The sequence below is a fragment of the Zeugodacus cucurbitae genome, chromosome 4 (assembly GCF_028554725.1).
Source record: "Zeugodacus cucurbitae isolate PBARC_wt_2022May chromosome 4, idZeuCucr1.2, whole genome shotgun sequence".
Lineage (NCBI taxonomy): Eukaryota > Metazoa > Arthropoda > Insecta > Diptera > Tephritidae > Zeugodacus > Zeugodacus cucurbitae.
Window position 1 is genome coordinate 9,219,182 of NC_071669.1, and position 17,026 is coordinate 9,236,207.

General features: G+C 29.9%; 1 protein-coding gene across 1 annotated transcript; it reads right to left on the minus strand.

The window, feature by feature from the left end:
• Positions 1-5,053: 5,053 nt before the first annotated feature.
• LOC105209046 (uncharacterized) lies at positions 5,054-16,617 on the minus strand. The gene is made up of 5 exons (XM_054229717.1): positions 15,803-16,617; positions 8,930-9,286; positions 8,449-8,608; positions 7,645-7,772; positions 5,054-6,710 (listed from the first exon to the last, which is right to left on the minus strand). The coding sequence occupies exons 2-5, from the start codon at positions 9,245-9,247 to the stop codon at positions 5,769-5,771; spliced, it is 1,548 nt and encodes a 515-aa protein (XP_054085692.1). The 5' UTR covers positions 9,248-9,286; positions 15,803-16,617; the 3' UTR covers positions 5,054-5,768.
• Between the last annotated feature and the right edge of the window lie 409 nt (positions 16,618-17,026).

Below are 17,026 nucleotides of genomic sequence, written 5' to 3' on the forward strand. Positions count from 1 at the left end.
GTGATTTGTGTACTTTGTGTGTAGAAATTGTTACCTGCTTTGTAATAATATGAAAAAAAACTATATAAATATTAAAAAAAAAAAAAACAAAATAACAGTAAACAAACATGTAGTTATACAAATATACTATATATAAAGAATTATTAGCAAATATATAAAAATACACAAAGTTAATTTAAAATAAAATAAAAATTTCGCAAAATTAGATTTTTTTAACCATAAAAAAATATATATTCTTTTCTTACTTAATCGAAAACATTTTACTTAAAATTTAAATTTATATAAAATTATTATTACATTATTGTTAACGTTTTATTTAGTTCTAAAATTAGTTTGTATAAATGCTTTAAAAATCATATAAATTTTAATCAATATTTTTCTTTTTAATACTTAAAAGGTGTTTTCCATGATAATTAAAATACGTATTTATTTTGCATCTTTTAGGCACATTAATTATCAAAATTGTTGTTTTTGAAGACTTTTTACAAATTTTTTATTAAAAAATGGGTTATTAAACTGTTATCTGTAATTCTTAATGTTTAAAATAATTAACATTAATTTTTGCATAATATTGAAATAGAAATTTTTTTTTATTTGCATCTTTTAGGCGCTTAAACCATAAAATCATAACCTCAACCCAACAGTTGAACAATTTTTTAAATTTCGCAAAAAAGTGACTGTAGTTTTTTTCAAAAAGACTAAAATATTTATTTTTTTTTTTAATTTTTTTAATAATTGAGAAAAAAGAATTATATCTCCTAAATAAATATATCTATATAAATAGTTAAATCTTGTACATAGCAATTTATAACTAAAAATGAATGCAATTTGCTTTGCAAAAAATTAAAAAAAAAGTGTTTTTCAATTTAATTATTAATTTATTCTATTTTTTTTATATATTCAAAGAATTAATTTTGGAAAATGTAAAAAACTTTTTTAAGCAATTTTCTAATATACATTTTTTATCTTCATCTCATACTTTTTCATATTAAATTAATTTATTTATTTTTAAAATCATTTATAAATTTTTATAATAATAATTAATTAATTTATTTATTTTAGTTTTATAAAATTAAAGCAAGATTTATTATATTAGGTCTACAACATTGCTTCTGTCGTTTGTTTTGTATAAAAACGGTTACAAATGTCGATGAGCCTCAGCCGCACTTTCCTTGGAAATAAAAAAGATAATCAAAATTTCCCGCAAATGTCGAGAATTCGGCTCAAAAAGTGACATTTTCAGTTGAGAATAAGTTTGGGATAATGTTGACACAAATGTTCAAGATCGATATGAAACGATTTAATCGATTTAATCGACCAGTGCTTGACCCTAGAGACATTCCTGCAAACGCCGAGAATTCGGCTCAAAAAGTGACATTTTCAGTTGAGAATAAGTTTGGGATGCGAACAGATCTCTACAAATATTTTGTGGGGTTAAATGTCCAAGATCGATATAAAACGATTTAATCGATTTAATTGACCAGTGCTTGACCCTAGAGACATCTATTGGAAAACGGCGGAAGCAAAGTTTTTGACCTAATATTTTATAATATTTGGTTTATTTTATATAATTTGGTTTCTACAAAATATATTTATTTTTCAATCTAGACGTCTTAGGACTATATTTAAAAATATTTGATTTCTGATTATTATATCATACAAATATTGCTGTCCCAAAATTCCCTTTGGGGGGTAAAAAGATGATGAAATAAGGAACATTTTAAGATATTTTCGAAGGGGCATAAGTTGTTAAAATTTTCAAAAAAAAAATTTTTTTCATTTTTTGCTATGAAATATTAATTTTAAAAATTTTTACGATATACAGTTTCAAAGTTTGAGAAATTCTGTACAAAAAAGTCACATGGTGTTTTAAAATCTGTTCATTAGTTTAAAGTTATTTTTACAAAAAACTTTGACCCCTTATAATATGGCAACCCCGCGTTACATAGACCTAAAACCATATGTTTTATTTTAGGTTTTACATGTACTATAAGATATATATATGCCAAAGAAAATAAAGAACTTTTTTTTCAAGTGGCTTTTCTTCCAGAGAATGCCCCATATATTTAATTGTTTTTCGTTTTGTATTAAACTCTTTTTAAACTAATTTTTTAATAATAATTTTAATAATAATTTTAAAATATTTTTTATATATTTTATGTTTAAAAATGATAATTATTTTCTTCCATAAAAGTACTGTTGTTGTATATATAGATATCAATTTTGTTTCCAGATAATTTGTCATTTAGTTCTCATTATCACTTCGCTTTGTAGTAATTTTTAATGAGATTTTATTTCTTAAAAAAAATATATTTTTTAATTATTAATATTTTTCATTTATATTATTTAGGTTAACAAGAAAAAAATATAAATTTTTAATTAATGTTGCAATAAAAAATATTTTTTTTTTTTAATTTAAATTAACATTAATTTAAAAAAATTTCAATTTATTTTTGTACATATATGTATATATTTCCTTAATCGTAAAAAAATCATGTGTTATCACTTTCGTAACATGAAGTTCATTTTATTTTTCATTGAAAATCAGATAGTGTATACTTCTAGGCGTACTACCTATGATTCATATCATATCATTTTTTTGTGGATTATGGTGATTTGAGTTAGAGAAGTTCCACTGAAGTATAAATAATAGTTTTATTATATTAATATATTATAATTTACCTCCGATATGTTAAATATTTTTTTATTTTAATTTATAATATTCATTTAAATAAATAATTAAAAAAAATCATATTTCAACCGAATATCACGACGACACTTTGTCTTAAGTATAATAATTTCCGTCATCCAAAAATTAAAATAAAAAAGAAGATTGTGATTTTTCGAAATAATTATTTTGTCATTTAGTTCTCACTATCAAGCATTTCAAAAATGTATCGAATCAACTCACAAAAAAAAATTTAATAAAAACTATTATAAATAAGAAACATATATAATATGACACACTCTTATGAATAAACGAAATTAAAGTGTAAATATGTTAAAATATTAAATTGCTTCACCTTACCAAACATCTACATACAAACAAACAAACATACTATATATGTATGTATGTATATATATATTCAGTTGGCAATAAAATTTTCAATTCACATAAACTATTTTCACATTTCTAAAACGTGCGTACATACCAGTTTTGTATTTGTACTACATATGCATCAACATACATATACTTAAGCATAATATTTATATGATATATACTGTTATGTAAATAAAAAAATATATATATATATATATTTATATTGTATGCGTTTTTGAGTTCTGCGTTAATTATATTATAATTACAAAAAAATTATAAAAAATATTGAAGAGTAAGCAAAAAATATTGCAATAATTATAGACGTCGATATTTATGGAGAATTATTGTATTATAATCAAGTACTATTACCAAAGAGAATAAAATAATAACAATAATTATATATATACTATATATGATGATGATGATGATGATAACAACAAAGAACATGAAAACAACAACAAATGTAACAATAAATATTATTATGCGCATATTTGAGAAAATGTTAAAAAGAATATGGTTCGTTTTACTCATTACAAAAGAAATGGATATGCCTTTGCGTAAGTATATTTGGGTCTGGATATCTCTCAACCGCCCACAAAGCTAACCAAATCTTTATTATATGCATTTCTTTAGGAAGTTATGTGATGAAGCGAAGTGAAAATAATTTCTCACTGTGTATGACGCTACTTTATATCTTCGAAGCTTCAATAGCTTTTCAAGCTTCATAGGTTTTAAAAAGCTCTAATGAAAGCTTTCACCCAAAACTTTAAATGTTCTTGGTCTTAACTAAATAATGTTAACTAAAGTAATCGATAAAAGCATATGCATATAAAAGCTTCTGAATGAAAAGCTTCTGTAAGTGCCAACAAGCTTTAAGTTACATTTAAAATATTTGGAACTTGGTAGCTCTCATGATATTCTAGATACATGTAGTGAATGACATCAATAGTATTTATATGCTGTCAAGTCTATAATAACATTTTCATGAGAGCAAGATAGTAGTTCCATTGAAGGATTGCTCAAAAGGCTCGGTTGTATATTTTACAGATCAGTTCTTTTCTAGTCCGGAAAAACTTTGTTATTCATATCAAAATTTTAGTGAATACAAGGCAAGATTGCGTGTATTTTAGAAATATAGAATTCCCTTGAGTAATAACTATCAATAAATAGAGCTGTCAAAGTCAACACATGTATTTGACATTTATGTTTAGTAATGACTGCCCAGTTGGAAACCTAATTTTGTTTTATTTATATCCTGAATTTAGTGGTCTTCTATGTGCACTTTAGGGACATATAAATACCTAGACGGATAAATGTCAAATCAGCTGTCATAGTCAAAACATCCAGCTAGGTTTTTATAGTTGTCATAAGGCGCTGTCACAATGGACATACATAAGCTGGCAATTGCTAAATTCCCTAAATCAACCTGTAACGTTCGATAGTTTAATTTTTTGATAGATGTGAAGTATTTATGATCTCTAAACAGTGGAATGAGTTCAATAAGTGTGTGATATTGAGAGTAATTTTCGATGCGGTACGATTCTCGAGTTGCTTCTGTATATGAATTGGGGTAGTCAATTTTCAAGAATCAAGGAATTAAGCAAAAAGCGTGAGTATACATCAAAACAGAGAACAGGGAAGAAAAACGTATTTAATATTTGGGTCACAAATTGATAATCAGCTGTTCAATAAATTACTCCTATCAGCATAAACGGAATTAATTTTAACAAATTTGTCTAAAATACTAAAAAGAACTTCCCTAACTCGATCACTATAATCCACAAAAAAGCTTCGAGTTGGAGAGAATTCCAAGTTACGAAAAGTAGTTTATATGAAATTGACTTCTATTGCCAACTCATGAGTTCGAGTTATGGAGAACTTCGAGTTATGTAAGTTCAACTGTATACTCAGAGAATGGGTTTAAGTGAAACAAATATAAATTTTTGTTTTGTAAATATTTATTTCAACTTATTTTAAATCAGTTCTCAATACTTAAAACTAGCTTTATATTATATATTTAGTAACAAGTAGTGGGTTTCTTTGATAATAATATGACTTAATTACGAATATTGTCGGAAGGTTAATAACATTTTTTATTGAAAAATACTTTAAATAATTTTAAATAAATTATGATTAATAAAAATTTTAGAATTTGAATATTAATTACACTGTAAAACAATCCGTCAAATTGTTTCTTAGGCACAAACGGTGTTACCATATATTCTTAAAAATCTTGGCAGTACGTGGAATAAAATAAGTTTATGTTAAATTATTCTAAAAAATATTTTTTTATAACAAATAATAATTATTTTTATAATGAGTGTTTAAGAAACTCTGATTGATATTTGGCAATTTTCCAAGTGTGTACGACTTCGAACTGTCAAATGGAGTCGTTGGCTATATTGAATAATAAAATGTTGTAGAATTTTCTTAAATACCAAAAAAAGTGGTGTTTAAGGCGAGTTTATGTAGAGTAAACTCCGTGTTAGAGAGTAGTTTTTAACTGAACTTTCAATATTTATACCAAATCTGGGTACTGGGTAGAATCTTATTAAATGTCAACAACTTGGTGTTTAAGTCGTGTTTACGATTGGTAAACTCTGTGTTTATGAGTAGGGTTTAAGCCTAAATACAGAAATCATATATAAGCTGGAATTTTATTTCTCATTGTGGGCATATTATAACAAAAATGAACTCGCATTTGTTATGCCTGTGAGGATATTCAAATTCACACCAACATGCTGGCATTATTGTCACAGAACTCATAAATATTATCAACAAATTGCATTTCCGCATTGGCCACACCATTCGGCGTTTGCTCTACAGGCTGTACTTCCTCAACCAATTTCGGCAAGAAGGGTATGCCACACTCATTCACATTCTCCGCCGTATTCAAAGCCATACGCTTGAGGTTATTCACAATCGATATGTCCTGCTTGATTTCATGCTTCAACTCACGCAATTCCTGTTCGGTCTGTATGATTTGTTCGGCATACTGTTCGACATTTCGTTGTATCTGGCCAATAGAGAGTTCCAGACGTTGATCCGCCTTGGCATAGAGCTCATTGTGCAGCTTGTAAAGCTGACATTTATGTGTTAAACGCTGTGTGAGCACATATTCACGTTTGTAGAGCGTATCGATTTCGTTTGTCTTCTGCGCCAACTTATGGCGAATGGAATGCCGTAAAGGCGCATCTTTGCGTCGGCGTATACAGTTATTTGCCAGTTCTTGCATCTGAGGCGGTAATTTTTCGCGTGTTTGTGGATTTTTGCGCTTTGGTGTTTTGCTACCGCGTCGTTTGCGGCGCATGGACACACGTGTCTCCGAAAGACTGTAGAGCTTTCTTTTCAGCATCTCAGCTTTTGTTATGGGATCGTTCGTATTGCAGGCAGTATGTGTAAGTAAACTGGTTTTGGGCGACGCTGCTGTATTGTCATATTTCTTATCGGGTAATAGTACGAAGACGATCTCATCGGCGCTTTCTTCTTCTTTGATGGGTAGCAGTACATTTTGTTGCTTGTTTATAGCAGGTGGCAGCATTTTATTACTTCGTTTCGGAAATTTCAGCAGTTTGGCTAAATATTTTCGTAGCGTTTGCAACCAGCTGCCGTTCTGTTTTGGTGGTACTGGTTCGGCGACATCTTTATGGTGTTTGAGGCTAAGGCGGATCTGTGAAGAAAGAAATGGTTATTAGATCTTAGAATACAGCGTGTTTGTAAGTTGAAAATATTTGAGGAATTTGTAGATTAAATGATATATAGATCCCTGTGCCTCTCTTTTCAACCAACCAACCAAGCTACCATATGATATAGGAAGATATCTGAGCAAAGATGAAGGGAATGTTTCGATGTCAGAGATTGAAACATAGTCTTTCATTGCTAACACACAAACCTTTGGACTTTCTAAAAGTTGGGTTCCAAGTTATGATTTGTGGTTTTTTCATTGGTGACGGAAGAGATCGCTTTATTAGTTCTTCGAACAGACGAAGAAGAAGATATGATTGCTGTTAAAACTTTCATAAATCATCTAGTTGCTGAATTTTCAGAGACCCAATGTGTTTCCAAACGGTGGTATTTTAGCTCGATAAAAGGTTATCGTTCATTCATTGTAAAATGATTGGACTTGGACAATGGATAATTTCTTGAATCGGAATAGGATTTTTGGAAATGTATTATACTAGGGGTGGCTTCTTGAAACCCAGAAAACTTGATGAGGGCCTAATAAGGACTCCTTGATTGTTTCAAATCATATTTTCCATTTTAGTATATCAAAGCCATATACAATAAAATTATTAACGGTAAAACACCTAAATAAAGCTAACGACGCCCGACGCATTGCCTTTTGAGTTTTGTTGTTGTTAATTTTATAGCGCGTCTACTCTTTTTATATATCGTACGTAATTTTGCGTGTGGCGCCACTAATTTTTGGCCCCTCAAGCACGCCAGCATTATATAATCACAGTTTATGGACAGGTAACAATATGGAAGAACTACAGCAGGACTATCAAAGCTCAGATATAAAATATGTATATACATATGTATATATATATTGTGTATTTCGTAAGTAAGAATAACGTGCAAATGTTCGTGTATAAGTGTATTACCTCATTGTGTACACGACTCCAGGCCTTCCAAACGGGCAAAATTGCCATATTGCCATCGTAGCTGCGCTCGATACCGCGCCAACTTTCAGTTATAACATAATCGTTGTAGTCACGCGATGCTGCGCCAGCTATTCGCACATAGTTTACATATATATTAAATATTATACATACATATGTATATATCATATATAGCGTCGTGCAACCCCACACACATCCGGCGTCCGTATAAACGGAAGTAAGTCCATAGTTCGAGGAAAGTACCGGAAGCGTAGTCCATGTGTATAATAGTAAAACAACAAGCAAGTAGCCGCCATAGTCACGACACGCCAACGTTGCAGGGTGGTGCCAAAAGTGTAGGTGTTGTAGATGCGGTGGAAGGAAAAATGCCAAAAAAATATAAGAAATCAATAGTAATTAGTATATAGTATTTTTTATGTTTATATACATATATTTATATTTATTTTAATGTTTTTGTTTGTGGGGGATTATTTTTACATTTCAATGCTATCTTGATGAAACATGAAAGTGAGCAGTTCGTGTAAATATTTGCATTTCGAAATCAAAATACTTATTATTAAAGGCAATAGTGAAGGAGAGAGAGAGAAGGAGAGATACAGAGAGGCAGAGGTATAGAGCAAATATCTAGAGGTAGAGTGTGAGCTAAAGCGGTATAGTATGAAAGTCATAACTATAAAACTATTCTTGTCTCTTGCTCTCCTTTGGACTCTCGTTACATGATTTACACCCACACAAATTCACATTAAAATATTTCAGATATGCTTTTGTTTTATTGTCTTGACTTACATTTGCTACGATTGGCAAAAAAATCGTGATTGTCGCCATTACGGATTTCATCATCAATCAAAGCTTTAATAATGTCATTGCAGGTGGTGCGCTTATTTACGCCGGACACGTAACGTGGTTCCTCGCCTAGCCAAATGGGTATTTCTTTGTGGCCTTGTTCCTGGAGATAACGCGCGAGTGAGAGGGAGAGAGAACAAAAATGTTTAGAATTTTATTAATTTATGATATATGCTTTCGGCCTAACAAATGTTTGTCGATGAAAGCTTTCAAAAAGCTCTCCAACATGCCAAAAGCCAGTGAAAGCTATATATATACATATATAAATATGAGCTATGCTTTCGGTCTAATAAAAGTCAGTCAATGAAAGCTTGCAAAAAGCTCTTCAAGCCAAAGAAAGCTTTAAAAAAGCTCGCCAATACGCTTAAGTTCCGATAATTAAATAGCCTCAACAATAATATATAGAATCCTCTATTAAACTAACCTCCGTACTAGTGACGCCACTTAAGGATATCGTGCGACTCCTGCTACTCTTAGTGCTACAGCTGCTCGCTGCATAGTTGCCATGATGGCGACCCTTTGCATATTTCCGATATTTATGAAATTCTTTAACATTCGAATTTTTATTGTCATTATTATTGTTATTGTTATCGGCTTGTTTGAAGTGTTGTTTCACAGCATTATTTTGACGTTTCAATGGTAAGATCGGGCTATAACTGCTCAGCTCTTCGGGTTCCTTTAGCAGCGAGGGACACTCATCCAAATTGTCGTAGATGAGCGTGGAGTTCTGTTGGGCAGCCATGTTGAAGTTGTGTGGTTGAGTGTACGCAAAATAAATCAACTGGAAATGAAATGAAAGATAAATTAGTATTATGATTTCGATTGGAATGCTTGAGCTTTACTCGATTATTTAGGAATAATATTATTTAAAGTATTTAAAAATGAGATCATACGTAATTCTTTTCTTGTTGAAAACTTTTTATGAAATAAAGTTTTCTAAAAGGTTGAAATCACGTATTTATTTGTGAAAGCTCTCAAATGAAATGAAAGCTTCTTAGAACTAAAGGTTATGCGTATAACTCTCTATGTAGTGAAAGCTTTTTATGACATAATGATCAAAAAAAAAACTTTGAAATAACTAATTCATTTGTGAAAGCTTTCAAATTAAATGAAAGCTTCTTAGAACTAATGGGTATTGGAACTTATTTCTTATATAAAAACATATACTTTTAGATATATATATAAAAACATATAAAATCCATACGTATAATTATTGATATTTTATTGCATTTTCTCACAAGTGAAAGCTTTTTAAACACAAAAATTAAATCATTTTGAGTATTCTCGTCACCTTCTCACCAACATTATTGTTACAGAAAAACGTTCCAGTTATAAAGCTTAAAGAATTTGAATTAATTTTATTTAAACTTTTTTTCGAAAGCTCTTTCTAAGTAATGAAAGCTTTCTTTTGTTCTTGTTCTTGTTTCTTAAAAATAATTGTTGTCTGTTAGAAATCACTGCTATTTGTCATATGACAAAAATGTGGCAGCTTTCATCAATTCTGTTTGTGAAAGCTCCATTAGTTTACGAAGACAATTAAAGCATTTTCGATTTGTTTTTTACACACACCTGCCACTTTGCCATCCTTAGTACATATTGCATTCACTATACACCCATGTAGATTTGTTTATTATTACTCATTCCATTTCAACAAAAATTTAATAAGCTTGTCATAGAATTGATGAAAGCTTTTCTTGGAAAACAAAGTAACACAAGTAATCAAAAAACCACAACAAAACGATATAAATGGAAAATTCATGCAATTGTTGTCACAAATTCGTTTTGTTGCGTTCAAATTGCTGCATACAATGTGCTGGCGTCGCATCGGTATAACGGTAATGCTATATAAAATATATGTAGAATGTGCGGTGGTGGCTGGTTGCACTGGCAGTGGCGCTGGCATTTGACGTCGCATTGGTAGCCTAACGATCAATTTAGATTTGTTGCAAGCGATAAAATAAATTATCCCTGTACATTAAAGCCACCTCATACTAGCATGGTGGCACCTGTGCACACCAATTTACATATTCGTATATAACTATATACAGTTATTTGTGTGGGGTGTATACGTTGTAAAGATTGTTGTTGCTGTTTCAAATAGAAATTTTGTTCACTACCCTCAGTACCCGCGCAGCAAGGCGCTGCTTTTAGGGTATGGTGCATATAAATATTTGGTAGTTGAACTGGCAGTCGCGACCCAAACGCGTTCACCTGTGCTGGTGCTGACGTGCAAATATGCCATGCACGGAATTTCCGTGACTTGTACGTACCGGAGCCCGTAAAACATATTTTCATATGGTGTTTGTTGCCTATTTTGCATTTACCACCGTTACAATTGCACGCGAGTGTACGTATGTTATACCTATGCCTTGTAATCAGTGTGCTTTATTACGAAAAATGTTCGGTTAGTTTTTACGACAACAAAAAAAAAATTAGAAAATACGAAAAACAATACCTAAATTACAGCATAAATACAGGGGCACTTAGAAAAGAGGAAAGTATAGCGTAATTTTATGGCGTAATTGTAGTTTCTGTGGTGAAATTCGTGTTTCGGGGATTTAAAGTGGGCCTGAGTTCAGTGGAATCCAGTTTTAGGAATTGAAATTTTGTTTCCATAAATCTGTAAATGATTTGTAGGGCATATGGACCACCATTCAGGCTTTTCGGGTTCAAACGATCAAATTTTTCTTAGCTCTCTTATATTTATATATATCGTTAAAGACAGAGGATTCTCTATATTTTACATATTCAACACTTTAAACTGTATGTCTCTTATGGTAGTTCGATTTAAAGTCCGAGGTCAATCAAGTCCTCTATAACGTCGCTTGTGAGGAAAGTAGAGATCGAAAGCTTCAGCAGCTTGTTAGATTTTTACAGAATCTGAAGAGTTTAAAGTTATTAGATGTATTTAACAGAGTTTCATCTCTCTTTAATTTAGCCTGAATAAGGGAATGTTCCTAGACTAGACTTTTTTTTGGATAAGACTTTGATTGCCCGTATCCCCCTAACTTCAGTATAATACAGGCTAAAATTATTGATACTGAAACTGGAGCCTCCACATGAGCCTTAGCTAGTCATAAATGAACCAATATTTTTCTATAATTTTAGATATATAGATATAATTTTAGCTATGATATTGATTCCTGACTATTGCACTGAACTCCACCTCGTCACACTTAATTGCTTAACTCTCTCACTTACGTGAAGACCATGGGTATTATAGACTTTATCATTCAGCTGTTTGCCAGATCATCCATAAATCCATCAAATATATTTATAGACATCCTTTTTTTCTGATTTTAGGTTCCCGGTATAAATAGAACTAATTTCGAGAGATGGAAACTCTGTATTAGTTGATTCGTTGACTTTTATTTCTCTATTTCATGGAACATAATCTGATAAACACACTCAAGTATTTTATTAAGGCCCTAAAAAAACATTTTTGAGTTTTCATGGAGCTTTTAAGCTCTAAAGGAGCTTTTACAGCGTACCATAGGAGCTTTCACAGCATTTCGTAGTAAAAGTACGTTGTTTTCATAAAGAAATGTCCAAGTAAAAACTGAATTCATAAAAGAATCATTGAAAACTTCTGTTAGTTCCTCATAAACACAAAATTTCGGAAAAATTAAATATAAAATTCGAATTAAAAGACAGTGTTATACAAGTAAATATAACTAAAAGGTATTAATTCCCCAGCATAGTAAATGCGAATAATATAATGAGTAAATTCCCAGCTTATATTACTGGCATTTTCTATTCCACTGTCCATTTGACATTCATTCATGTGAATTATGGTCACGTAATTACATTTCCGAGCTGATTTAATATGCAAATCTGTTGAGTTCAGTGGAAGAATGGCCGAAAGCTTTATTGTGTCAGCAATGTCCTGTTGTATTGGTTATATGTGTAAAGGTGTATATAATGAATGAGGTACATAATGTGTTAGTAATGTTTGGGGCAATTCAATGCAAGTGGCTATTAGGGTTAAGTAATTGGCAGTATAACATGACCATATATAGTATATAATTTAGTATTTTATACTAGATGTGTGAAACGCGCCAAATATTTATAGCACCAAATATATCATAAATGTGATGTATGTGTGAAAAATAAATAAAGAAATTTTCAAATCAATAAAATATAACTGTTAAAGCGTATTTAATTACTACCAATCGAAGTGGGTAAGACAACTGTCATTTGTGTATTATTGAAAGAGTTGCGCTATTATCGCGTGCTTTCTAACAATAAAGAATTGCCTCTGGTTGAATCATCGTTTTTATATGACTAAAGTGATATACAAATGGTTTTGTGTATGTTTAAATGTAAATATTTAGAATTGGTAGAAATTGAAAATGATTGAGACTATAAAATATATAAAATTCGTTTTAGGCTGTTTCTAAACTCTTGTACTTGATATTATAGATATTTTCTTGGGTAAGAAAAGCTATACTAACGTTCTAGATTTAAAGTTAGTCGGAGATTTAGAACAAGCCGAACTTTGTCACTAATTTTTGAATATAAAACCATCTGTAGTGTAACTATAACTATTTTTATTCTATTTCAGTAGTAAAGCAAAAAATTTTGTTTCTATGACTGACCACAAAGTAGCGAGGGAGTTGAAATTTAACCAGGGATATAGATGATGACCGCTATACTTGTTATAGGTCTGATATACAGATAAAGCTTTACTCATACACGGATTGCTTTCTAGAACTGAAGATATATAAAATTTAGATGGCTGTAGGTTAGAAATATTCATAAAAACAGTAAAACAATCTCCGCAAATACGCTGATAAAGAACTTATATATATCTGGTTGGGATCTTATGTAGTCTCAAACAAAATCACGAGAGGAAAGATTTTGAGATTGTTCCGAATCACATTCGATTAGTTCGCTTAAGCGATTCCGATTCTTATGCAATGAACTACTGTTTTATAATGATCCTAAGCAAAGTGGATTCGTCGAAAAATTATAAATCTGGAAGATCAAAGGTAACATAATTTGGAACAAAGAGCGGTTGTCCAACAATAGTGTCAATATAAACCACAATTTAACCAATACAAGAAGTATAAACACTTTAAGGCAGTATGAGCAATAAATGAAGATTGAATTGAAGAATTTTTAAATATACTGACTGCTTCCACCAGCTAAATTGAGCTAGTTGACAACAGTTAAGAACCATGATCTTTCTGAATATTTTTCTTGTAATATTGCGCTGTTTATTGCAATAAAGCTAAGCTCCGAGTCAGGTTGTTATGATCTTAAAGAAATCGAATAAGCTAGGAGTGAGTATCTTCAGTATACATATATTCAATTGTGTCTATGCTAAAGCAATTTTCAATTACAGTTGAACTTCCCTAACTCGATTCGCCACAATTCACAAATAAAAAACTTGGAGTTAGAGAGACTTCGAGTGATGTTGTATGACATTTGACTGCTATTGTCAATTTAAGGATTCGAGTTATGGAGAACTTCGAGTTATAGAAGTTCGAGTTATGAAAGTTTAACTAAATAAACACCTTATCTATGGATCTATCTTGTTTATTGTGATCTCAAAGTTCCAAAATGTTTTGAGACGCAGTTAATGTTTAAGTAAGTTGTAGCTTGTTCGACACACTAAGCTTTGGCACCCAAAGAACCACAGAGTATTATTAGAGTCAACTGTGAATTCTCCCAGTGCCAAGAATTAGCATGCGATTTTTATTTGAAAAAAATGGAAATATTTTAATGGATATATAACTTAAATAAAAATAGTAAATAGAGCTATATTTCTAAAGAAATATTGTATTATTAAACTAAGAATAAAAAAATTGTCAAAATTCTATTAAAAATGCCAAATTTAGTTATATGATCTTAATTATTTATGCTCAAACAGCTAATTACCGTATCAAGTGAGGCAGACTTCAATAAGTTTGCCATATTTTGTATAAAATTATTAAACTTTGCTTCTGCCATTTTTTTGTAAATTTAAGTTTTTTTTGTATAAAAACGGTTACAAATGTCGTTGAGCCTCAGCCGCACTTTTCTTGGTATTAAAAAAGCAAAGCAAAATTTCCCGCAAATGTCGAGAATTCGGCTCCAAAAGTGACATTTTCAGTTGAGAATAAGTTTGGAATGCAAACAGATCTCTACAAATATTTTGTGGGGTTAATGTTGCCACAAATGTCCAAGATCGATATAAAACGATTTAATCGATTTAATCGACCAGTGATTGACCTTAGAGATATCTATTGGAAAACGGCGGAAGCAAAGTTGTAGACCTAATATTTTTTTATTTTTATTTTTATAATAATGAGATATTAAATTTTTAAATATATTTATAAAAAATAAAAAATTTTTGATATTAATGTATTATTATTATTTTTTAATTTTTTTAATGATATTTAATGTAATTTGTTTTTATTAAATACTTGTTTTGTTTTTAACATGAAATGTATATTTTCATTATTTTTGTTTTTAATGCCAGTTTGTCGAAGAACCAATATTATTAATATTAAAAATAGAAATAAATTATTTTTGATAATATTAATTTTGATTTTTTTTTATCAAATAATATTTTTTTCAAATTTTTTTTATTAAAAAAAAATAGTTTTTTTAATTATATTTTTAAATTTTTATTTTTTCAAATTATTTTATAAAAAAAAAATTTAACTTTAAAAATTTTTTTAAAATAAAATATTTTTAAATTTTTGTTTTGTTTTCAACATGAAATGTATATTTTAATTATTTATGTTTTTTATGTCAGCTTGTCGAAAAACCAATATTAATAATATTAAAAATAGAATTAAATTCTTTTTGGTAATTTTTATTTTGATTTTTTTTTATCAAATAATATTTTTTTCAAATTTTTTTTATTAAAAAAAATAGTTTTTTTAATTATATTTTTAAATTTTTATTTTTTTAAATTATTTTATTAAAAAAAAAAATTTAACTTTAAAAATTTTTTTAAAATAAAATATTTTTAAATTTTTGTTTTGTTTTCAACATGAAATGTATATTTTAAATATTTTTGTTTTTTATGTCAGTTTGTTGAAAAACCAATATTATTAATATTAAAAATAGAAATAATTTTTTTTTGACAATTTTAATTTTGATTTTTTTTTTATCAAATAATATTTTTTTCAATTTTTTTTTTATAAAAAAAAAATAGTTTTTTTAATTATATTTTTAAATTTTTATTTTTTTAAATTATTTTATTAAAAAAATTTTTTTTAACTTTAAAAATTTTTTTAAAATAAAATATTTTTAAATTATATTTTTTAGTTTTAATTTTATTTTTTTTTATGCCAAAACTTACCCAAAAAAACAATTTGAACCCAAAAATGGTACCCGTACACAGCTTAGATATTATATAACGTAGAAATTCAAAGAGTTGTACCGCCTTCTCAAACAAATCGTAATAAATGAAAAAACGAAAGTCCACTGCGTACTTGTTATATTTCACACTTCGGCACAAATAATAAACACTTTTTGTACGTACGACAAAATAATAATAATAGTTTTCAACTTAACAAATGCACAGCGAAAATGAAAGCAAAAAATGAATAAAACGTAAAACTGTTGATCCAAATTGATGTTGCGTTGTAGGCGCAGGACTACATGTTAGCCCTGCGAGCGTATGCGTTTAACTGACTAACTGAATTCGAAATGCATGACCCGGCTAGGCTAGGCTAGGCCGGCTCGCCTGGCACGCTGACACGCAGGCTGGCTAAGTGTTAGCACAACGCGAACGAGGGAGGATTTTTCCTTTCCTTTTGCTGCCATCAAGTATTTTTGTTGTTGCCTGAGTATGAGTATGAGCCAATTAGACAAGTACGGAATGCGCTGGCAATGAAACGGTGGTGTTTTGTATGCCGACATATAGCTGATATTTGTAGTTGTAGCAGGAATCGAAACAACATTTGAGCCGCTAACCGGAAGCGGACGAACGTTAGCGCTAGAAAACAGCCGAGTCAGCCGCAAGGTGTATAGTAAGGTGAGCAAAAAAGCATGACAGGCGTGTAGAAAAAAAATCGTATAAAGTTGATTTTTGTTGTTGTTTTTTTTTGTTATAATTTTGTTTTTGTTGCTGTTGTTATTATTTCAGCCGAGCGCTAATGTGGTCTGTGTGTGTGTGTGGAATTTCCGTTGACGTCGAAAAATTTCTAACGTTCACTTCGAGTTGGTGGAAAATGCAGCGCTGTAGATATGTATATATATATATATATATCCATGAGTATATATATATATCCATATATATGTATATACGATTATATATACATATATGATATGTAGATTTGTTGCTATTGGCCTGTGACTTACTTTTTCCGTCAGCGTCGTTCGCTGCACCGCTGAACAGGATCGCTGAAATTTTGTAAATTTTCGCTCTATTTTCTGCTGCTTTCTCTCTGCTTTTCTACTCTTCGCTTTCATTTAAACTAGCGCTGACTGCAATGACGTATGATGTAGTGGGTGTGGCGTCGGCTTATCGCTGCTGCTACTATTACTTCCGTTACTAAGGTTATAGCTGCTTACATATACA